The sequence below is a fragment of the Drosophila miranda genome, chromosome 2 (assembly GCF_003369915.1).
Source record: "Drosophila miranda strain MSH22 chromosome 2, D.miranda_PacBio2.1, whole genome shotgun sequence".
Taxonomy (NCBI): Eukaryota; Metazoa; Arthropoda; class Insecta; order Diptera; family Drosophilidae; genus Drosophila; species Drosophila miranda.
In genome coordinates this window covers 24,901,013-24,924,909 of record NC_046675.1, presented here as the reverse complement: position 1 = coordinate 24,924,909, position 23,897 = coordinate 24,901,013, and the positions used below count along the sequence as shown (strand labels likewise).

General features: G+C 41.3%; 1 protein-coding gene and 1 long non-coding RNA gene across 4 annotated transcripts; both read left to right on the top strand.

The window, feature by feature from the left end:
* Nucleotides 1–2,229: 2,229 nt before the first annotated feature.
* On the top strand, nucleotides 2,230–22,568 carry LOC108157746 (mucin-5AC). Of its 3 annotated transcripts, none has more exons than XM_033389795.1 (7): nucleotides 2,230–2,312; nucleotides 4,651–5,133; nucleotides 10,282–10,943; nucleotides 15,789–16,023; nucleotides 16,654–17,357; nucleotides 17,721–17,826; nucleotides 21,170–22,568. In XM_033389795.1, the coding sequence occupies exons 2-7, from the start codon at nucleotides 5,058–5,060 to the stop codon at nucleotides 21,451–21,453; spliced, it is 2,067 nt and encodes a 688-aa protein (XP_033245686.1). In that variant the 5' UTR covers nucleotides 2,230–2,312; nucleotides 4,651–5,057; the 3' UTR covers nucleotides 21,454–22,568. The 3 variants fall into 3 exon arrangements, with proteins under 3 accessions (XP_033245686.1, XP_033245688.1, XP_033245687.1); XM_033389797.1 differs by having other exon boundaries at nucleotides 2,243–2,281; XM_033389796.1 differs by lacking the exon at nucleotides 2,230–2,312 and having other exon boundaries at nucleotides 2,918–5,133.
* LOC117187344 lies at nucleotides 18,648–20,227 on the top strand. Its single transcript, XR_004472052.1, has 2 exons — nucleotides 18,648–18,739; nucleotides 18,980–20,227. It is a non-coding gene; the product is annotated as an uncharacterized LOC117187344 (long non-coding RNA).
* Nucleotides 22,569–23,897: the final 1,329 nt, after the last annotated feature.

The window sequence follows — 23,897 nt, the reverse complement described above, 5'->3', positions numbered from 1 at the left end:
TCCTTTTAGATAAGCTGGAGAATCTGTTTTCGAACTTAATTTGATTATCTTTTATGATCGGAACAAGCGTTTGTCCAATTTAATTCCCCTTTAAATTCACTGACCCACTTAACCGGGCGCATTCTTATTCAATTTTTTATCTCATGCTTGAGTAGTTTTATAATTTTTTTCCACAGCCCTTCGTCCGGGTTCGTCGGTGATTAATGACTTGTGAGGAAAAAGTGAAAGGTGCGCAAAAGTTTAAGAAGAGCAAAAGGAAAAAGATCAGCAGGGAAATTAAATTCCATGAGTCCTGCATGATTGAGTTCTATTGAGTGAAATGCAGTGCTAAGCTGAATTCTCTGTCCTTTATTGAGAATGGCAGAGGTAAGTCGTGGATTCTTAATAATGATGTTCTTTGTATTCAAAGAAATGGAAAAAAGTGTGATACAGTGCAGGAATAATCAAATAAACTCTAAAATGTTCTGAATAAAACCAATATTTCCCAAACTCCTAATTGGACTTGAGTTCCCATTAAATGGAAAATAAGTGCAACAACCATTTCCCCCATTTTTGTGGAAAAGAATTTCATGTAAAAGTTAATAATTGTTAAATTCCAATTTCGACCAGAGCTTCACAAAATTTCTGCATGTAAAAATCATACGGGAAACTTTTGCTCTCCTCTCCGGCCAGCTGCAAGTGAGAGCTCTCCACACAAAACCGGATACATAATTGTGGATACTTTGTTGGATACCCCTGAACCTGCCCCGGCACCACCCATAGTAACACATCTAAAACCCCACTGTAATGAACTCTGGTAAATTTTTGTGTTATTGACAAACGATTTTGGAGTTTTCCTTTTAATTATTTTCATTTTATGCAAAAATAATCAAGTGCGGGCCCCATCCCATGGAATGGCACAAAATGAGAATAAACAAAGGATTGTACATTTCTATAGATACAAAAATCGTTTTAATTTGCCAATGATTGTGTCTGGCAATGGATTGTTCAATTGTTTAACTGCATAAACAATAAAAATGGTTGCATCTGAGTGTATGTGAGTGCATATGAGAGTGTGTGAGAGTAAATTAAAAAGTGAATGTGTCTTGTGCATATACTACAGCCATTGTTTTACAAGCCTTTTGTGGGGGTAGTAGCTGGGATTGCGATTGGGATTGAGACTGGGGGATGGGCCCCAAAGCCGAAACTGTCAGTGACAGCGCAACGTAAGTAATTTCGCGCATATGTTACGATCGGGGAGGCGATGAGGACTGATGGAGGGAGTGTGCCCTGGCCAGGCACCATCATCCGGCGCCCGCTTTAAAGCCGGAGTTTGGCATATTCATGGCTGCTGCACACGACAAATTGAATTTTATGCAAAAGCTTCCGCTTTTCCTCCAACACCCCACTTCTAGTGCAAACTGTCTTGTCACCCATCCACCCCAGCTTTTCCCGCCTTTCCTGCCAGTCGCGGCGACATCTATGCCCTGTTCGTCTGCATTATAATTTGAACTTTTGTTCTTTTACCAGCATTCCCCACTGCTGCTCCGCTCCTCTGAGCTTTTCCGCGACATTCTTGCTCTGGGTTATCCTTGTGTTTTGCACTTTGCCATTGCATATCCGGCCAAGACGCGTTCTCAATGCGGTTTTCTCTGTTGGCCCACTTTCCTTCGTATTCCTTTCAAGCGCTTTCCTTTTTTGGCTCTGGTTTCATTTTTTTGGCCAACATTGTGTGTGAAGGAGTGCCTTTCTTCGACGTTAATGAGAGATTATGTTATCGCACTGTTAAGCTGTTTGTAGCGTCCCTTTACCATCCAAACCTCTTTCCATTTTAAGGTTTTAATTGATGTCATTTGAATGGTTACAAAAGTCTGTATAGAAGGTCTAGTGTTATTGTAATTACTAAGAGTAAATGCTTTCTAAAATCAAAATTTCAAATGAGCAATTTGCATAACTGAATGCTGAGTGCATAAAGCATTTTTATTATCAATAGAACAATTTAGGCTTGTAATTGTAATTCTTCTGTTACTAGGGCTAACAAAGCCAACACAAAATGTTGTTTAACAGTGGTGCTCTCTTTCTCGTCTGAGTAACAGACTCTCTCTTTCTCTGCTACCGCTTAACAGGAAGATGTGAGTGATGCAAAATCAAATATTGCGTATACGTCACGAAGTTTAACCGAAGTAAGTTCGGGTCACGATTCGCTGGACTATGTTAAGCTGTCGCCAGTTGGCTTAGTTTCCTTTTAGCCGGTGCCAAGCGTGGTACGTTCCTCGCTCCGTCACTTAACCTAAGCGAAACGGTTAACAAATTCAAAGATAGAAACTGATATGGTTAACAAACAAATATAACTTACAATGAGAATGGTCCATAGTTAAAATCGCTTGATATAACTTTGTGGTTGTGGTTTAATTAAATTGAAACTTGATTAACACTAATATTCTGGTGCACTCTAACGATTGCTATGGGAATAAAGATTTAAACAAATATGTTTATGTTTATAGCAAATATGGAAAAATTTACAACTACTAACCATCAAAAAGTGAAAGACTAATTATTATAATGAATTTTGTGTTCAAATTGAATAGAAATGACAAAAACTAAACCAAACTGAGATCAAAGAGATGGATCTACCGTATAGTCTAATACATTTCTTATTTGATAAGCTGAAAAGCAAATCAATAATACTACATTAACGGCAAGCCATTAAACAAACATTTCAGTAGCAACTAATTCAGTAATTAGTTGATCAATCAATGTTAAAAAATAAATTACATTTTAATCAAACTTTTATTATCATAAGAGTAACAAGAGTGCAACAAACATGTTATATTAAATCATTCAAATCTCATCAATGTCATTAATAAATATTATAATGGCAGATCAAAATTTGTTGAAAAGCTTAAATCAAATGAAAAATGATCAGACCATAAACCATAATAAATTTGAATACTTCTCATATAATTAATCTTGTAATGCTATCAAAAAACAACACCCTTGAAAAATAGCAGATAAAATTCATGGTTTAATGCCTGAAGTGCCTTTGAACAATAACAATATCAACATAATCATATATAATAATATGAAATTGCTGCCATAGTTACGAAATTGAATAGCAATTGCAATAAACTAAATTACAAGACACGAGAATTTCCCGCTTTCCGCGCCGCCGAGCAACGACTACAATAATCAAGAAGCAGATGGCAAAAGCCAAGACCAAGACCCGACCGGGGACGGACAGCAGTTAGGAGTCTTTTTCCAGAGCGCGGGACCCGAAACGGGAGTAGAAATAGGAAGAATTGTGTTAAATCATTCACACTTCCGCTGCTGTTTTGTTTGTGCAATCAATTTAATATTATTTGTGTTATCCAAGACAACCGGAGCTGCTCAAGGTCCAATTTCTTTTCCTTTTCCCTTATCATTTTCCCCTTTCCGCATTCGCTTTCCCTTAATGCATACAACTCATTCGTCCGGAACATTACATTTGTTTAACATTTGAGTTAACGCATCATTGGGCCACCTACTACTCCACGGCCATTACTTATGTATGGTCCTGGCATCTCTCAAGCTCCAGCACCAGCTCCAACTTGGACTGAGACTCAGTCTTGTGTAGACTCGCACTTAGAGCCCATCTGTTGGCTGAGACAAAACAGCATTTAAATCATTATTTCCAGCCAGACGTGGCAGAGGTCCCGACCTACCTACACCTACATATACCTAAGTATATCTATACTACACGTACACCTTGCCTGGCCATGGAGAATCCTTTCAATTCAACCAGCGCATGTCCTGCATTTGTAAGTTGACTCGGAGGGCGTGTTGGTCCGTCTGCTTATATTCCTGGATGCCCGACTGGCTGGCTGGTTGGCCATATGTACTCCTTTTACGCCCCACTAAACACCCGCATAAATAAATTTCGTTAATGCCAAATAGTCTGGGGCGTAAAAGAAAGATGAGGTAACACAAGCAGCCACAACAAAAAGGAAACCGGGCAAGCGGCAGAAGCATTTGGCCAAATGGAATGCCCAACCATAAGCTTATACAACGACACATACGAGTATCCAGGTTCTGGGAAACCTTTTCGCTTTGAAATCACCCCGCTTTGGGAAAGCAAGAATTTAGATTCGAGTGTGGATTCATAGAGAAGTTAAAATAATGATATCTCACTTAGGTTGAAATCTTATTGTTTAGAAGAGTACGTCCATAGATAATCTATGATAATCGTTATACGAGAAATCAGTTGGATTCCCGGTAGATCTGTTAATAGTAGCTCTATCGATTAGAATTCAAATTTTCCAAAGAAAACTTTTTACTTACATAAAGGGTTAATTGATTCAATCCCTAACCCATTCTCATTTCCCACATTACGGCGTTTTTCTTGGTAGTTTTGCAGAGAATTGTCATAGGTTGGAACACAATGGTTGGGCAACAAATGCCAAGAGGGCGCCCACATAGCCCCAGCCAACCGAAAACTTACACAAACATATCAAAACAGAACGCGGCACAGAAACGTTGGCCATAAACTGGGACTGGGACATGGGACTTAGGACCCAGAGAACGTTAGAAGATAGAACCTAGTACATGACCCCAGCTCGGTGGACGCTTTGTGGGAGAATATTTAAAAGTGGCCACGTTGTTGAGTAAGGTCTGCACCACATTTTCTGCTTTTAGTTGTGTTAGATTATCCCTGAAAGCTTACCGCGTGCAAGCGCAATTTGAAAATATGTTAACCATGCGATTTTGCGCGCCAAAGAACCCACTGGGAGAAGAAGATATCGCTGCAGCTCGTGTCAAGACGTATAAGCAGTATTAACAACAGCCACAACGATAACGAACATTGCCGGGGCCCAAGAGCCCCACGCGCAGGATAAATTTGCACAGGCTTCAGCTTCAGCTCCAAGCAGCCAGACAGCCGATGTGACCCAGTTAAGGGATATTTAGCTGGCCAAGGAGACACCAATCCCAACCAAGCCAAGGAAACGGGAATCGCAAGTCGCGAATCGCGGAACGCGGAACGTAGAGCGTTCCCGGACACAGCGTGTCACGGAGCAAGGATTATCAATTTGCTTGGCATTTTAATGGAGTTGGCCACGATGCGACGCGGCCTGATCCTCGTCTTGGCGATGGCTATGGCGTTGCTCGTCTGTTTGCCGGGTAAGCTCCGTCAAATATGAAATTATTTCTCACGATACATTTGTCGCATATTAAATTACTTTCTCTCACTCTCCTTCACTCACTTTCTCTGGCACATTTCTCCTTCTCACTGCGAATCTTTTCCCATGTTTTTCTGGAAAAACAATTTGATATGCGCGGCTTAAAAGCATTTTGCGGGTGAATTTAAAGCATTTGCTGCCGTGTGTACTCGTATCTTCGGCCTTTGTGCATATTTTAGCAGGCACTGTATGTTGTTGAAAGGGAGCCAGGGCAGGACATGGGTATTAGGCATTGCTCGGCTTTTTTTTTACTTGGTTTGTCTGGGGGTCAATTTAAATTATGTTGGAATTTGTGCGCGGGAATTATGGGTGGAAGAATGTAAGCTGTTTCTGGTTGTAGTCAAATAGGAGCAAACAAAATTCTTACGGAGAGAGGTGCGGGGAAATTCGCAAAATATATGCAAAATAAGCTTTAATCCCTCCACCGTTTGAGGTTTAATTTTCCAAAGGCAGTAAATTAACTTTATTTTCTAAAAAAACGGGGACTATGAACAACGATTTGAGATTTCGATTGGAAGAAAAAGTTGGCTGAGATATGTGATGCGTCAGTCAGACACATAGGTAAATGTATAATCGGAGCTCTGAGTAGGACGATGTAGTAACTTAAGTGAATACAATTAGTAGACAATTCAAAAATACATACCTATTTTAGGGTCCTGCCAAATCAATCAAATCTTTCTACCCAAACAACATCGCCAAATTGTTAACAATTTGTACCTTTAACCATTAAAAATAAGACCCATAAGGACCCGCCCTTTGATGGAGTCCTTGAGCTGCAATGTTAAGCAAAAAAAAAGCACAGAAGGAGAGAAAGGTAATTAAAATCAAAATGGCAACATGAAAAGGCACAAATTGGTAAACTAAAAGTACGGGAGGGTGAAAGCATAACGAAAGTGACTCTCGACATTTCCATCAATGAACCAAACTCGATCAAACGGTCCCCGCCCCGCCCAAAAACCCCGCCCCCGTTTTTGTGTGCAATAGAAAAAGTTCGAGTGCAGCGGAAAAACTGCAAAGCAAGGCCGAGTGGTGGGTGAGCGATGATGGGTGTGGCTGTGGATGCTTTAAATTGCGTTAAAAGCTTGGAACTTTGATTATCCCCGATCCCCCGTATCTTCTGGCGATGGACCTCTAACCCCATTTTGGTTGTTCGATTCGTTTGGCCATGAAAGTGATGGCCGAAACGCCAGAGGAGATTCCGGCAATTGAACGAGAAATAACAACAATCAAAATAACAACAGAGAAAGAGCGAAAAAAAGTTAAAAAGTTTTACTTTTGTTTAATCAAATTCTGTTGGCCAGTTGAGCATCATTCAGAGCCTGTAACCAAAAGTGAAGGCAGTCTGGAAAGCAGGCTCATACCCTCGAGAACCCAGGCCCCAAAGCCTGTACCTAGATCAACCGCAGACCCGGTTTCTCAGTCACTTATTCTACACCCACTGTTCACTCTTTCAGACTCCAGTGGACACTCTCTTTTGCTCACTTATTCTAGCCCACTTTTACCCCACTCTTGCGCCCCTTTATTGGAATTTTGTTGGCTTTTTGGCCTGCTAGCCATGCGGTAGCGATAAGTTGCTCAAGTCTCGGGTTATACTCCCACGAGATGCCATTCGGTTAGCCGCCAAAGTGGCACGCCCCGACTTAAACGCTTAACAACAATTATTACACAAAGTTACGGCCCGGTTCTGGTTCTGGTTCTGGGCCTTCTGCCTCTCGCTAGAGGGTGCCACGAAACTAGGCCGGCATTTTGATGAGAGTGTCCTGTCTTGTCCGCATCATGTCGAGTGCGGTGTGGAGTGGTGTCCCATTGAAGTGTTGAAGGGAGATTATGGCCGCACCGGGATGCGGTGCCTTGGGGTTAAGCCAATTTCCATCATCATCATCATCAGCATTAGGCTCATCATCTGAGCAACATGCCCATCATAATTAGGAACAGTGTCGAAACGTTGTCAGAACCCGGCACGGACCTCAGAGAGACATCATTCAAAGTACCCCTGCCGGGAAGATACACTGACAGAAAGGCTCTCTCCCTCATAGCGATTGTGTGGTTCTCCTCCCAATTAAAAACAATAATTTTGTGGAAAATTTCTACTTTTCAGCTGCGATTTTCCGCATAGTTCTTGTTATTCCTGCTGTTATTTTTGTTGATTGTTGTAACCCTAACAATAACGAAACCTTAACAATAACAACCAAGTACCCAAGAACAACAATGGTGGCGGCAGAGGAACTACGGTCCTCGGACCAGTGTAAGGAGGCGTTTGATTAAAACACTTTCGCCTAAAAATGCCCGCGGGACTTGAGCCCGGGCTGCTCGGTTAATTTTGGTGGAGAGAATAGGAAAGGCACAGCAGAGCTGCTTCTCAAGTTGCTCGGTAGCTTTCCCCTCTCCGCTTTCTCGCACCCTCGCCCTCTCTTCTCGTCGACCCCAGTCGAGTCAATGAAATTCTGCATGATGAGGCTCATTTTATGTGTGAGTTTCCCCCCCTCTAGTTTCGCCAGTTGCTCGCCTGCAAGGCTCATTACGCAAGTTTTTCTCCATTCTCCATCCTCCATCAAGTGCTCGACTTGATTTCCCTCTCTCTTGCCGGCTACCAACACTCTTTTCTCTCTTAACTTTTCTGATATAATTTCGGAAGGTAATATGACTTGAAGCAGACGCTTAAATTGCAGAAATAGTTGCATTTCTGACCTTATAAAGTGTACATATATATTCTCAAACAGAATTAACTTTCGCTATTCGTGTTCTGTATCTGTATCTGTAGCAGCGGAACAAATCCTGGAAATGTAAGAGTATCTGGCAAGTCTTCCTGGGCCTTACTCTCTAATTTTGATTTTATTTTTTACTTTGCGCACAATTTGTTTTTGCTGTGGTGTGGCTGTGTTCGTGTGTGTTTTTACAACTTTTTAGTTTGTTTCGTTTTCTTCTCTCTCTTTTTCGCGCACACAAAGATTAAGCAAATTTTTATAAGGCTCCCCCAAGTGTCGTCTCTTCTTCGCCCTTACTCTTCTGTCTGCTCATCCTCGCTGACACTGTCCTAAATGATAATTTTTTTCTTAATAATTTCAGTTTATTATTTTGTTTTCATTTTCCCTCGGTTCGCAACCGGTCCCAGGGTCTTTCGCCCTACTTGGAATCCTCTTGTTTTATTGCACTTTTTTACGCTGTTTTGATTTGTTTCATTGCTGGCATACACGCCCACTTCCAAACATCCTACTGTGCCGCCTTCTGTCTCTGGCCCTTCTGCGCTGCCTTGGACTTGGTGTCGACAGATGTTGGTTTTTATTTGTATATGTGTATTTGCGGGCAAATGAGTTGAAGTCATGGACTGTGGGTTGACCTACGTTGATAAGGAGATAAAAGAATCCAAAAGCTGTAGACAAGAGATATCTAAAGGCGAACAAAAATTTGATTAATTGTGGGTTAAATGCGACTATGTTTCATTTTCGTATTACTATTTAGTTGTGCAAAAACCATATGCTTAAAAAAGTTTTAAATAAAATAAAAAATATCACTATAGCGTCCTGTAATGAGATTAAATTAAATACCCTGCTACATTTCGCATTTAATTGCGTGCAAACAAGCTTTAAGCTTCAAGACTAATTAGAGTTTTCACTCATAGTTAGCTAATACTTGCCCCACTGTCCTCGGAGGGAAATGGAATTTTTGCAACTTTATTATAATCAAGTTGGCTGCAGTGCATCATTAGTGCAGGCAATTAAAAAGTTTTTTATATGGAATCGCTTTATCTTTATTGCACGTACACGAAGCATAAACATAAAACATGATAACGCACACACACTTAAACACACTTGAACACACTCATACACACACAACTGCAGACTGACAGAGAGAGAGCACCCCCGACATAGATATACGCACGACTTGGTTGGGGCTCGTTAAAGGAGGCTTTCCGAGTTTTGCATTTACTTTGAGCACAACAAAATGCTCAACTTGATTAGGGTTCTCTCCCTTTCCCATCATGGCTCAATGGTTAATGGAGAGCACTTTCCCTTGCACTCTCCCTTTCACTATATCGCTCTGTATATCCTTGTGATCGCTGTTCATTAGTTGATTAAGCGAAAGTTGTGTAATTCCTTTTCTGAAAATATTTAATAAAATTATTGATGTACTCCCTCTATCCCATCATTAATGAAAAGTACATTCTCTCAACTCTCCCGCTCAGTCTCTTTTCGGATCGTTTTTCATTAGTTTATTGAGAGAAAGTTACGCATCCGCCGCTTGTGCCACTTATTTGCTCGGAAAATCAAAAATTGCACTCAATTTTAATTAAATTTCAAGAAAAGCATTGCCAGAACCTTTGCTCGAATTTCTTATCTACAGGCTGCCAAAAATGGTCCTCTTTTCCGCTCCCTCTGTCTATCTTTCACTTTTGGAAAAGTTTACTTTTGAAATTTATGGCGCCAATTTGGCAAATTTACGTGCTACATGTGCATGGACGGATGCAGCGCGAAGCCGCATACGGGTGGCAGTGGCAACCAAAGAGCTCTCGATTTGGTTGCAAGGCTAACAAGTGTCATAGGTGCATAAATTATGGCCAATTCTCATGCGAGTATATAGTATATTTTATTGCAATTTTTAGCGGAGTATTGGCCCGCCATATGGCTAGGCTTACCCTTCGGTATCCGAGGTCTCCCTGGGTGTTGCTAGGGTACCAATCACCGACTGTAATCCCCCAATTAACAGCTTCCAAGATGAGCTTGATTTTCGGTTATAAGAGGACGGAAGGACTTTACTGTTTGCAGTCTGATTCCCCATTCAATCAATACGAGTACCAGATCGTAATTAGCTAATTAATTTCGTTTAAGTTATCAATAAAGCTCCCAAAGACTTGACTTGAAGACTATTGTGCGGGAGCAGAGCCTCACGATGACGATTAATTTATTGAACAGACATGCTCCAAGGCCGTAAATCGTTTTAATTGTTGTTGGCCAAAACTCGAGACAAATGGGGATCAAGGCATTTGAAATATATCTAGGCCCTCCAGAGAGAAGACCTTAAACAAAACACTAAGTCATTAATTTGCACTCACAATCTATTTATTCTCCTTTTTTTGTTGTATATCTTTCAGCTGCCAGCGGGGAGGGGCCTGAGCCTGGGCCAACATCAATATTAAAGAGCAGCGGGATAAATGGCCAGACATTTCAAAGAACTCAATCAAAGCGCGAGGCGACAGCTAAGGCATCGCCGGCATTAATTTCGGCGACAACGCAAATGACCCAGGCAAATGGGGGGAGTCCAACAGCGATTGGGAATACAATAGGTGCAGCTTTGGATGCAGCTTTGGATGCAGCTCCTCCTGCCACCAACGATGTCATCATTAATAACATTAACAACAATGGACCGAAGCAGGCCACAGCCGCAGCCGCAGCCGCTGCCGCTGCCACAATGGCCACTGTGACCGCTGCCCTGGAGGCGAATCTTATTATGAGCAATCGGAATATCCAGCAGCAGCAATTGCCGGAGCACAACTATAGAATCACACACGGAGACAACAATGCCACGTCCATATTCACATCCATGGCTGCGGCTGCCACAGTAGTAGGAATGTCTGCGAATGCATCTGCCACCGCAATAACAGAGCCAGCAACGACAGCCCCAACGACAACGACGACAACGAGGAGAACAACACGCAGGCCAGTGGCAACAACAACGCTAAGGCCGCCACCAACAATAGATGATTACCAGACAATAATTAGCCAGGCCGGGACCCATGCCTATCTGCCATGCAACGTAAGTTCCGTTCCGTTACGTTCCCTTCCATGATCCCATTCCCTTCAATTAGATTTCACTACTGATTGGGTTTCGGCTTTGAAATGAGAAACGAGCGAGCGACGGGTCCGATAGCAAGAGCAAGAGAGCAATCAATAGCTCACAAATTTCTAGGGGGATATCAACAAAGGTAGAACTGGGCACGAAATTCCCTGAAAATTCAATCAGCCAGCCCAAGGAAAACTCTTTTCTCCTCTGTTTATTCAACAGAAAATTGCTCGCTGTAAAAATATTTGCTAAACATTTTTTATTAATCATTGATAATTCATAATAAGCAGCTGATTATACAGGTCTCTGCTTCTGCCTCCGCCCTTGCCTTATCAGGCCTCGGGGTTGGGGTGGAAATTGGTATAGGGATCGTGACTGGGGGTGGGGGTTGATGCGACCGACTATGGGAAGTGGCATCGATTGGCCCGACTTCCGATTTGAATTTTTTCTCATTCCGCCGGGCTCCAACTTTTTAGCGCTTTGAACTAATTTACGCTGGCCGCTGTCGGAACTAAGGGAAAACAAAACCGGAAATTGCCGATGTGGATGCTGATGCTGATGCCGATGCCGATGCCGATGTGGATGCTGATGCCACGCCCTGGCCAAAGGGCATACACAAGCAGTTCAAGTGGCAGAGGCAGCGGAAGACACATTATACCCTTAAAAAGGGCTTATGTAATATTGAGTAGAGCTCAGAAAGGGAATAAAATATACATATACAAAAATATGTATAGATTCAACATCACGGTATCTGGATATATACTATTGATCGAAAATCAAGTTTTTATATGAAAACGCAGATTATTTCTAAGAATTGGGATCGTATCGAAGTCATAGAAATAATTTAAAAAAAAAACTACTAATTTTTAAAAACTAAAAATGTGCCAAAGATAGTCCAAGAAAATGTTACATATTGCAGATTTACACGCAGGAACAATGGTTCAAAAAGGGTATCTCAAGTTTCGGCGAGTCTAGCCATCCTCTTTTCTTGTTTTTGTTTGAAGCTGCTCAAAAACGATGACCCAAATTGTTGGCACTACTCGTATATACGTTTATGTATGTATCTGAAATATATAAGTGTTTATGTACGCACAAATCGGTAGAAGGATCAGGGGAGTGGGGAGTTCGAGAGAGCTGCTCTGGCATCCGCTAATAACTTAGTTACTCACTCGCTCCTTGGCGATGTGCCTGCTAAATTCAGATCCGCATGCACATCCGCAGCTGCATCCACAGCTGCATCCGTATATTCGCGTCTCGCATTGCAAATTATAATTGGCGCTGCTGGATGCCACTGCTACAGTGGCACTGCCACACTGCTGCTGCCGCTGGTTACTGTTTGGCCAGGAAATTACTGGCAAGTGTCTGTTTGCAGAACTTAAAGTTGAAGAAATAAATATTCCATCTAGCTGACAACTGCAGATGCTCAAACACAAAACTGGGGATACTTTCAGCTGATGCTTATTCAAATGAACTCGAGTGTAAAGGAAAAGCAGCAGGGACTAAAGAGAGGGATGCGAGGTTCTCGGTTTAGTTTAGTTAATTAAAAAATGCAACTTTGCAGGGGAGTGGCAGGCACAAAATGTTTTTATTTGCACACCTTTGAAGTCGAATACATTTATCAAAAGTATTTTTTCGATTTACTTTTCCCCTTTTCATTTTGAATCGTTATTTTTCTGGCTTTTGGAAAACGGAAAAGGGATTTTGCTTCAATAATTGTCGGAAAATAAATGGAAATGTTTTGATATTAAATATTGTTGAAGAAATACAAAGTCAAAATGACAAAATAATTATTTATGGTTGTCTAAAATACACAAAGGCAAAGAAGGTCATGGAAAAGGTTAAGGATATTTGTAAGGTTTCATTTTATTGAATATTCAGCTTCCAGTCGTCTCTTCTATTCATCACACCATTCTCCCCAAATTGGTTGGCAAACTACCTGAGCTTTATCCAAACTTTTTTTGAGCAATATTAGTTATTGATCTAGAATTTGGATACCATACCCCGCTACCTCATCCACTTCTCAACTACAAATAATCACAATGAAATAAATACAAAATAAATCTTATATAAAATCGAATTCCCCATAGCTGTGCATCTTCCCCTTAGCGCTGAGCTCCTACCCACTTCCAAACCTCCCCGCAAAAAACAATCTACTATAAAATATTTATCAGATAATTTGAATACACCCACACTCACACACACTCCGAGCTCACTCGCTTTTTGGCTGCTGGAATACTCGTATCGGCATCGTGCGCGAATAAATATGTATATGTATTTATATAGTCGAAATAATCTTCAAATCTGCTTAAACCTAATCAATTAATAATATATTTCGGGACCGTGGGCGTCACAAAGAGGAGCCGCACGGCGCACAAAAAAAATAACGAATCGAGACGATACAGAAAATAAAAGAGAAGGGAACCCGCAAAAATTCTTTGCCTGCAAGCACTTGAATATTTTTACCCAGAATCGACAGCCATCATCTCTCCACCTCTCAGAAAACTCTGTCATTCAGTCTTTTCTTTCCTTTTTTTCCGGCAAAGTCAGCGAAAAGTTTTCTCTCCAATTTTTGTTGGTATGTTTTTGCTAAGGATATGAAGGCAGGCACTTTGAGGTGTATTGTTGTGTGAAAAGAAAGAGGAAGACCGTGCACTGAAGAACCAACAAAATAAAAGAAATTATTTGCAAACAAGTTTAGACGAAAATTCGCAATGTTATGAGCAAACTTTGTTGTCTGCTCGTCTGTGATGGAAAACGATGCTCTGCAGACAGGGCCTCAAACCAAACCAAACCAAACCAAACCAAAGCCGACGATGACGATGACGGCACCAGAGGGAACATAAAACCAAACGAGACAAGGATATGGCCATGGATATGGGCTACGACTACGGCTATGGCTATAGCTACGACTTTGACTAGAGTTTCAGTCAAGAGTTCTTGTGACATCAAGGAAGTGACACAGTTTGAGTTGCAGTCTAAAACTAATTAACAATATTTAAATGGCAAACATCTCGGGCATCTTGATAGTCCGCCGTCCACAGAAGCCATCACTTTATGGCGAGCTGAACCGCAATCTATGCCAAACAGCGAAAATTTAAATTAGCTAATGCCAGGGCCATGTAGCCGGGAGTGCCAGGCCGGTGGCAGTGTCACAGAGGGATATTTGTCAGCCTCAGGGACAAAGCCAGAGGGAGAGGCATCCCCAGTGCCGCGTGGGGCAGGTCTCTTACTTACACTTGCCACGTACTCGAAGTCTCCTGACTTGGCTGGCTGCCTGGCTGCCTGCCTGCCTTCCTGCCTTCTGACTGGATAAGCATCTTCACTTAATACCGAGTATAATGTCGATGCTGAGCCCCGATAATAATGTCCTCAGACTCCAAAGAGTCCGTGGCCGTGGCAAAATTTAATAAACTCTCTCTCTCTCCCTCTCCCCCTCTGTCCCGTGCACAGTGACTGCGATCAAATGATTTTTCGATTTGGCTCTTGATAGGTGGCCAAATCATAGTATACGTACAGGATTTAATCAGTGAAACTCAAAGAATTCGGTGGAAAGTATATGTAATTGTACTTATTGAAGGGAAAATAATTAAATGTGCCACTGTATTGTGGGAAAAGCTCTTCTTAAATGCCATTGTCCTCTTAAAAATGAGAATAGGAGAAGTTTTTCGGCTGAATCTTACGATTTTCTTTGATGATTCCTGTCGCTGCCTTCCAGGTGATGACAGGAAGCTCATATTGAGATGATTTGTCAGTCAAGCGGAGATGTTCATATTCATTTAGAAAGGATAGTTTTTGACAGCACGTGCTCCAGAAGTAGTAACAATTCCACATCCACTGCCTAATGCCACTGCCATGGCGACAGCCACGACAACAATAAGACCAACAACAAGGACATAAAACCCAAATGATTATGGTATCTAATCATGACGTTGTTGTTGTCGTTGTCGTAGTCGTAGTCGCCGACGTCGTCCTCGTCGTCAGAGTCCTTGTCTGGGGGCCCTGACACCGACAATGTAGTTGATGGCAGTGGTTCAAAGACTGTCATTTGCCTCTGTCACGATGCGCCAGACGCCTTCCTTTTGGCCAGTTACCACAATGACACCCACTCCATTGATTATGATACACTGAGAGAATAGTTTGACGATTCGGTGCATCATAATGATATCTGGCAGGTTACGGTTTCTTCAGTGTAATTAGTGGCGTACCTCTCAGTGTCTCTGCTTGCAAAGTGGCCCAACAGATAATGTTTATTCATGTAAGGTACGGGCGTATCCTTACAACACGTTTCCCTGAGAAGGTAGGGAGGGAGGGACTTCCCCTTCATTGGACCGTATTTAATGTATATTATTTTGTTTTCGTTGAGCGAAGAGTAGGCCCCTCCGACAAATTGCTACTAAATTATTATTGCCATTATTGACACAAATGAATCGACGTTTTATTATCGTTATTGTTTACCGTCTTCTCATTGACCCAAGCCCAAAACCCTCCTTAACCACCAATTTCTCCCTCCTATCCTCCTGTTAAAGTTTACCCAAGAGCCTTACGAGAGCAGAGGTGGATGTGAAATGAGCCTCAGAGCAGTGAGGTGGTTACGACACAAACATGGCAAAGTTCTGCTGACATCATCATCATCATCATCCACTTCCTGCTCCGGGGTCTCGGACAGCTGGGATTTACTGTTTGAATTGCTCTGTGTGTGTGTGTGTGTGTGTGTGCGGGTGCTCAGAGAGGAATAATTGAATCAATTTCAAAAATTGAAACCAAAATTTCGAGCCAGTGCCCGCTAATTGAAAGTAAATTTGCTATACCATTCGGCAGGTCAAACAGCTGGTGAAGAAGCCCATCTCCTGGCTACGCATGCGGGACGGCCACATACTTACGGTGGATCAGACTACGTTCATTGCGGATCAGCGGTTCCAGTCGGTCTTCTCACCGAATCCGGAGAGGTGGTCTTTGCAGATCAAGTATGTTCAGGTCAAGGATGAGGGCACATACGAATGTCAGGTGTCCACGGAGCCCAAAGCCAGTGCTATTGTTCATCTAAGGATTGTGGGTGAGTATGGTTGGGGATTAAGGAAAGATGTTCTTAGTTTAAGGGTGGTTTAAGGGTTTTGTTTGTGTAAGTCTCTGGAAGGGAAAATTAACAGTACTTTATCTGGAGCTATTCTTTACCAATCAATCACATTTTATTATAATAAATAATCTAAAATATTATTAACTAGAAGCCAAATCTAGAAACAATTATCTACCCACCTTTCACGTTTCAAAACGCTCCGAGAGGTGGTAAAGCCAAGATCTTTAAGAATTTCGCGGTTCCCATTAACTGCATTTAAGTGTTAACCGGTTCAATATCCAATTAGACATTTATCGAATTAGTACACAAACGATGTACTTAACATCGAGTGCTCGCCACTGGTTGTAAACCAAAACCGCTGCTCAAACATTCCATTGACCCAGTGGCCTCCACGAAACCGAAACTTAAACCAAGCCCAAAATCAAAATCAGAACTCTGACCTCACCTATAAATCTTCAATGACAGAGACAATAAATCAATGACCGTTGCACTTGCGACTGAGGCAAACTTTGAGGCTGCCTGTGAGTGATTGTCCTTCCGCTAACCCACTCTCTATAGTATATGTGTATGTCTCTCCTCTTTCCTCTCAATCCCTCTTTCTCAATACAGAGCCGAAAACCGAATTAATTGGCGAGTCGACGCGCCATGTGAAGGCCGGAAGTCAAGTGAAATTGCGTTGCATAATTAGCCAGGCACTGGAGCCGCCGCTTTTCATTAATTGGTTTTACAATCAGAAGCAAATCTATTTGCATAATCGTCGCGGTTGGCGTACGGAAATTGAACGGATCGATCTGCCACCGGAAGTGGCAACCACCACAACAACAACGACAACGACAACCACTACAACGACTACGGCTCAAACGACGACAACAACCATGGCAGCAGCAGCAACAGGAGCCGCCACATCATCGGAGTCGGCTAATGGTTTGGGTACCATAACCCGCTCATATATATTAGATGCCATATCCCTGAATGATGTGGCTGGAGTTGGAGTCGGAGTCGGAGTCGGAACCGGGACTGGAGCTGTCAGTGAAATGACAACGGCTCCGGCAGTGGCTGATGGAGGATTCGATATTGCAACATCTTTGACTGCTGGTGCTGGGGCTGCCACACCCACAACAGCAGCCTCCGTGCTCACCTTGGTATCCACAGGAACCACACAAGATGGTGTTGCATCCACAGCAGATACCACAGCAACAACAACCACTTGGCTGCCAAACACAGAGACGGCAACGGCAGCAGAAGAGGCAGCAGCAACAACGGTGATGACTACAACAATGCTGCCAAGCAGCAGTTTCATTAAACAGATAACGGTAAGTGGCTTACCACACTTGTGCCACTCCCCCACATCAGCACTCTGCCCCATCCTTCACACTTGCCACTCACCCTTCTACCCAGTACAAATTTTCACATTAAATACCTTTTCATTACGCAAATTGTCGTGAATGCGTGGCAGGTAAAATAATTTGTATTATTAAATTTTTACTGTCAACGTTTGTCAAATTATAATTTTTAATATTGCCCCAGAATTCCATTCCCCTCCTCCACCAACATCCTGCCAGAAGCACGCTAGTTCTTTGTCTGACTACTGTCTCGACAACTGAATAATGAATATAAATATATATAAATATATTATATACTTATATACTCCGGTACGTATCCGTGCGCCTTTTCAGACGGCATCTCTCATCATTCCGGCGGTGGTGAAGCTGGATTCCGGCAACTACACTTGCAGCCCCTCAAACAGTGCGCCCCGCACCATTGTGCTCCATGTGCTAAACGGTAAGGGGAACAAGGGGAAAAAGGGGTACACCATATATGTATATATGTATCTATAGAGGCGCTGAAGCTGGGGCAGATCGGGGTTGCCTTAACTGTTTTCTGTATGGCTCTGCCAATTGAATTAAGTTTTCATTTAGCTTAATTGAATTTTATTCGGACGCGTTTTTGTTTGGTTTGACTTTTGATTTTCGCGAAATTTACGCACAGTGGTAGGAGATGTATGGGAATTTTTAATTTGAAAATATCCAAAGTGTACGCTCAAAGAAATCTTGGTGATATCTGAGCGAAATCGATTGATAATAAAAAGCAGAGACATAGCATATCCAAAATTCTACAGTAAAAATACTAAAAAGAGGTTTCGGCGAATTATCTTCGACTGGTTCCCATAGAAACGTACAGACGTAAGTATAAATATCCGTTGTTAACGCTGATCCAGAACACATATTCTCTAATGGATTAGAAAATTATTTTTCTCAGAGTTTTAGTCATCGCATTACACTCCCCCTTCATCCTTAAAAAAGAAAGAAAGAACAAATCATTCACAATGTTACACCATTTTGTTTGAGGCTTTTCCGTGCCGCACAACCACTGTGGCTGGCTGTTCCGAGGGGTTCTTATTCTGTTTACACAATTTCCTACAATGGCAAACACAATGGCAGCGAAACGAAACGAAATGAAAACCAAAACCAAACCAAACGAAACGAAACGAAACGAGACAACGGGTCGAGACGAGACGAAACGAAACGAAATGGTTGCAGTTTTATTGTTATCTCGAAAATAGCCACAATTGCGTTATTTGCTCAATGTCCGCCGGGCAACAGGAGCAGTAGGACACAACAGTGTCCACCCTCCATTTTCAGTTGGAGGATGAGGATGAGCCAAGGACGGTGACAACAATGACAGTGATGCCGAGGTAAATGTCCGTGACGCTGGAGATGGAGATGGAAATGGAGATGGAGACGGAAATGGCGATGACTGACCTATAAATGTCGTCTCCAAATAGTTAGCCATCTGTCTGGATATCCATCTCTCTCAGAGTCTGCCTGGCTGTCTCTGTTTGCTGCTCTATTTGTCTCTCTGTTTGGTCTAGATTGTCTCTTGGATCCCACAAATTTCCGTTTGTATTTAAATCGGTTTTTGGCTTTCCTTTCAGCTGACTACTGTTGTGGGTCCTGTTGCTGAAACAGTTCCCGATTCTGTTACTGTTTCTGTTCTTGATTCTGGACTCTGATCCTGTGCCTGCTCTTTCCTGTCAACTTTGACATGTGTTCCTCTCGCATTTTTTGTGACGCCTGTCGTTTGCTGTTTGAAGCATGCTACTTAAAAGCTGACAATCCCCACTTTTCAGAGAGGCACTCCCTTTGAGAGGTAAACCAACAAAAAAGATGCTGAATGATGGTGACTGATGACACCTGACGCAGGACAAGAGCAGATTCATTTTCGGCCAAGAGCGACTGGCAGTTACAAGTTCCTAGCCTCCCAGACCAGACCAGACCAGACCAGACCAGACCAGACCCGCTGACAATTCCAGGCTACAAATAATGGCCATAAAAATGCCGCCCTCACAGTGGGAGACTTTCGAGTGACGGAAAGGACATGACAGAAGAGCAGGAGGTGTCAAGTGGTGCTCATGTCTAGGCCAGAAAGGGCAAACAAAAGCCCCCCTCACTCAATACTGGTATTTGTGTGTTGGCATTTTTTGAAAATTCAATTTACAATTTAATTTTCTGCAAAATTGCTCCATTGTAATGGAGACAACAAATATCATTTATAACAATGAATTAATGTATTTTTAATATTCGACTAATTGGCGCAGATAAAGGAAAAGCTTCGAGCTCTTCACTCTACCCAGTTCTTTCTCCCCATTAAACCCGTGCAAATGAGTGAAAACATGTTAAAGCCCCCTGGATAATGAAAAACATTGCTCTAGAGACATGTGTGCGTGTGTCCGGGTGGGTGGGCGTGGCAGGGTGCGAGAACAAAATGAAATTATAGGCTGGAAAGAGCGCCTATGCTCTGCCGCCCCTGGATGTACTTTTATATATTAATACAATTTTACATACATGGATTTTATGCAAGCGCCAAAGGTTAATAAACTTAATGTCATTTCTGTGGCACAATGGTTGTGGCATTGTGAAATTGTTGCTGTTGCTGCTGCTGCTGTTACCGTCATGACAAATGATTATTAATAACTTAATGATATTATCATTTATTTATTCAGGGATTTTTATTTTAATTGCACTCCTCTCTGTGATTTATTAAATCAGCAAGAACGAGTCCGTCCTAGTCCTGCCTCTCCTTCTACTCCATGTGGCATAATTAATTTGCTTATTTCCCCTGCACCCTGACGCTTGTCCCTTGCCACAGGGTAGTCGTCATCTATGGAGTGGCAATGTCAGAGTGCGGTTGCCGTTTAAAATTATTCAAGTTTAATTATTTTAAATAAATAATTTCATACATATTTGTCAGGCACCGCGCACCGCATTGCATAACGCTTTTGCAGTTCGCTTTTATTTTTTAGCCCTGCTTTTCGATGACTCGCCTGATTTTGTTATCGCTACAGTGGTTATGGTAATTGATATTTGGGTGTACTCGAGGGGTGTCTGAATAGCTGGCGAATACAACGTCCGACATCATTATTCATTTGGCATAATTGTGGTGATTTTGCTGACACTCCGTTTGATCAGAAGTTCTACTCTTGCACTATATTTCCAGAGCAATAGAGATTACAACATCACATTGAAGACTCCCGGTGCAAATAAACGGTTTCCCTTTATTCATATTCATATGAGAATTATCCTTTAATTTCAATGAAACTCGAAACTAATTTATTATACATATTTTGGGGGGAGTTCCGCGTGTCTAATGAGGTGGTGGGAGATCATACATACGTGCCAATCGGGTTTATTTGCTCTAATACTTTCAGTTCATTTTGGGGCCATGTTTATACAATTTCAACATTTGGTTTTACGCGCATTTCACGCGAACGCCACAAAAATCCATCAGACATATTAGCTATGCACAAAATTCGGAAACATACACAATCGCCCACTCGTGTTGGCCATTCAATTTTTCAATAGAAATATTTAATTACAATGGGCACTTTATTTGCCCAATCGAATGTAGAGGCTGTGTGTCAGTATGGATTCATTTACAGCCTAGAAATTGATTCTGATGGGTTCAGCAAGGGGAAATTGGTTGGATCCTAGTGTAATTATTGAATTAGTTTTCCTGTATGGCGGTGGGATACATGCTGGTTCGTGAAAACCGCAACATTTTGTACCCTCTATGATCAACTTTACACCTGAATTCTGTATTCCGCTCTGATTTCACATTTTTGCAGGTGAATATTCCGCCTCGGCCATTAAGTCGGGGAGCGTCAGCTGGAGAGTGCTAATTGGATGTCGGGGCTATTTGCACTGGCGGAATGTTTCAACGCTTCTGACACTTTTGTGGATTATTAAATTTGTGCTGGCCATGGAAATCTGCCAGTTGAGAGCCAACAAAGCCACCGCAACACCCATCATCAGCTGCCTCCGGAGCAGCAGTGAGCGGACTCTGGGTACGAACATGGACCAGGTCTGCCGCTCAATCAGCGGCACAAAAGTGGCCGAGGACAAGACCTGAGTCGCGGGTGCTACTCACCTCGAATTTTATGCTATAAATGAGGCTATGAATTAAGATTTTATTCGATGTATTATCCCCAGAAAAAGACAAAAAGACAAAAGACAGACATTCATCCCGAAATGCATTGCATACCAAATAGCTCCATGAATTATATGAATACATATACAATTAATAATTGTTTGCCGTGTGAATGTAAATGAATGTTTAAGATCAATATTTCTGGTGCCAGGCATATCGTATATTTCGATTTAAAATTTGCAAGAATTGTGTAAATAGCAGGCACAGTGTAAAACCCATAAATAAATTAAGAATATTTTACTAAATTTTTATCAATTGGAATCCGACATGGTTGTAAAATATTTCAGTTAAAAGAAACCAATAAATACTTAACAAAAAAAGAAAAAACTATAAGCAAGAATAATATAAACCAATGGAACTGCTCTAGAACGAAAATACGATATATACAAATTAAGAATTTCATTCATAAATAAATTAAAATTAACCTTATATAAGATATTGCCTATAATTGAATTAAAATAAATATTTTTCTTTACTTTACCATTTCAATGAGTTTCCTTGAACTATAAATTGTAAATATGTATGTATAACTTTGGATATATTATAAAAACCTGATTTCCCAAGACTAAACATTAAAACAAAAAAAAACAAAACAAAAATGATAAATAACTATGTAAATAGGCGAGTGGTACTCGTACTGCTGTTCGTTGAAAGAGCCCCCGCATTCATCATTAAACTACATGCATATACATATGTATAACCGAAGAAAGCCAAAAGAAAACTAAATGTACACATTAGTTAGTATATAAAAGACTTACTACAATTTTAGACGCAGCAAAACCGAAAAGAATAAAACCAAAACTTAATCAACAAAATAAACAGAATTGTATGGAGTTTTCTGCAACGTTGCGTATACTTGATGTACAGCATCACAAATTTGAAATGAAACGCCAAGGCAAACGCAAACGCAAATGCAAAATTTAATTGAAATTGCGATGGTAAATCAATTGAAATGAAATCAAATGAAGTGTTTGCAATAATTCTTAAGCCATTACAAATAAGTGAGATGCAAAAATAAATAAAATACAATTTCTTCAATGGAATTTTAAACTGCTTTTAGTTCTTCTTCTTCTTTAGAAATATATCCATTTTCACACTGAATAATAATCTCACACAACGCAATGTTGCGGTGTTGAAATGTGTAAATTAGTTGAGATATCTGTAGACCCCAAAAGGGTCAGAGAAATAGAGATGTATCTCCCTTTTTTCCTGGCAATATTCATGCCAACACATGCTCCCAGGTCCGGTTCCGGTTTTCGGTCCAACTCAAATATTCAAACATTCGCCTCGGAACTGTGAACAAGTTTGTTAAATATTCATTCATACTCGTAGCTGGACCACAAGCCAGTCCCAGTCCCCACCGAGGTGTCATCTTCTCGTAAAGAACCCACAAAAAACCAACCAACAAAAAATATAAGAGAGAGGGACGGACACAAATTATTCACTCTTACAACACATTTAACTAACGACGGACTCCCTCAAATTTGTGACCATGCCACACCAACTGAATGTCAAAATATTTCCACCCATGACTCAGCAGGCAACTTTTTCCGGGGTGCATCCCATTTCAAGTAATACGAACAAAACGAAACGAAATGAATTCAGCAGTAATTTTCTGTGGTTATTGGGCAGGAAGTGGGCGTGGCCATGCATAAACCAACTTTTATGTGAGCTATATGGAATGTGGCTATACGGATAAATGGATTTTGGTTTCGGCATTAGTTGAGTTAAGAGTTCGTTTTCATAGTCAATGGGACCCCAATGGGATTTTGTGAATTTTAAAAATATTTTTCTCATCTTTAATTTTTGTTAATTTCATTAAGTGAAATGTGTAAATAAACAACTTTTTATAGAAAAGATTTATTTCTAAATGAAATTGAAATTTTAGCAGTATACTTATCCACAATTTTGAAGAAATTTTATTTTTTCTTAGAGTAATTTTCTTGGTTGAATATTTTAAATGAACAGATTACTATATTTATTTTAAGCCCATTTTCTTTCTCAAAAATCACACATTTTATGCAACTTCTTTCAGCACATAATACATCAGTTCTGAGGAATACCACCCATTAAAGAGCCGCAATATGTCCACAAGTTGACCCACATTTTGTCGGGCAAAAGAATTATTTCCATCTTTGGAGTTCTGGACCCCCTCCCCACCATTAACTGCACAACATGAGAGGTTGCTCCATGGCGTAGGTGTAGGGGTAAGAAAGCAAATGGAAAGAGTAAATAGGAAAAAAATCAAAATGAAAATGAAAATCGTTCGTGGCATTTGTTTCACAAGCGTATGCAAAGTGCCTGAAGAGCTGGGAAAAGTAGTGGAAATTGGAATGCGAATGAGAACCGGAGGTGGCGACCCTGAG

What these genes read in the sequence shown, in the direction of transcription:
- LOC108157746 (XM_033389795.1), top strand. Translation starts at nt 5,058, where the DNA reads ATGGAGTTGGCCACGATGCGACGCGGCCTGATCCTCGTCTTGGCGATG. An exon ending in GTTGCTCGTCTGTTTGCCGG is followed by an intron (nt 5,134 to 10,281) that starts GTAAGCTCCGTC and finishes TATATCTTTCAG; the next exon opens with CTGCCAGCGGGGAGGGGCCT. An exon ending in GTTTCATTAAACAGATAACG is followed by an intron (nt 17,358 to 17,720) that starts GTAAGTGGCTTA and finishes GCGCCTTTTCAG; the next exon opens with ACGGCATCTCTCATCATTCC.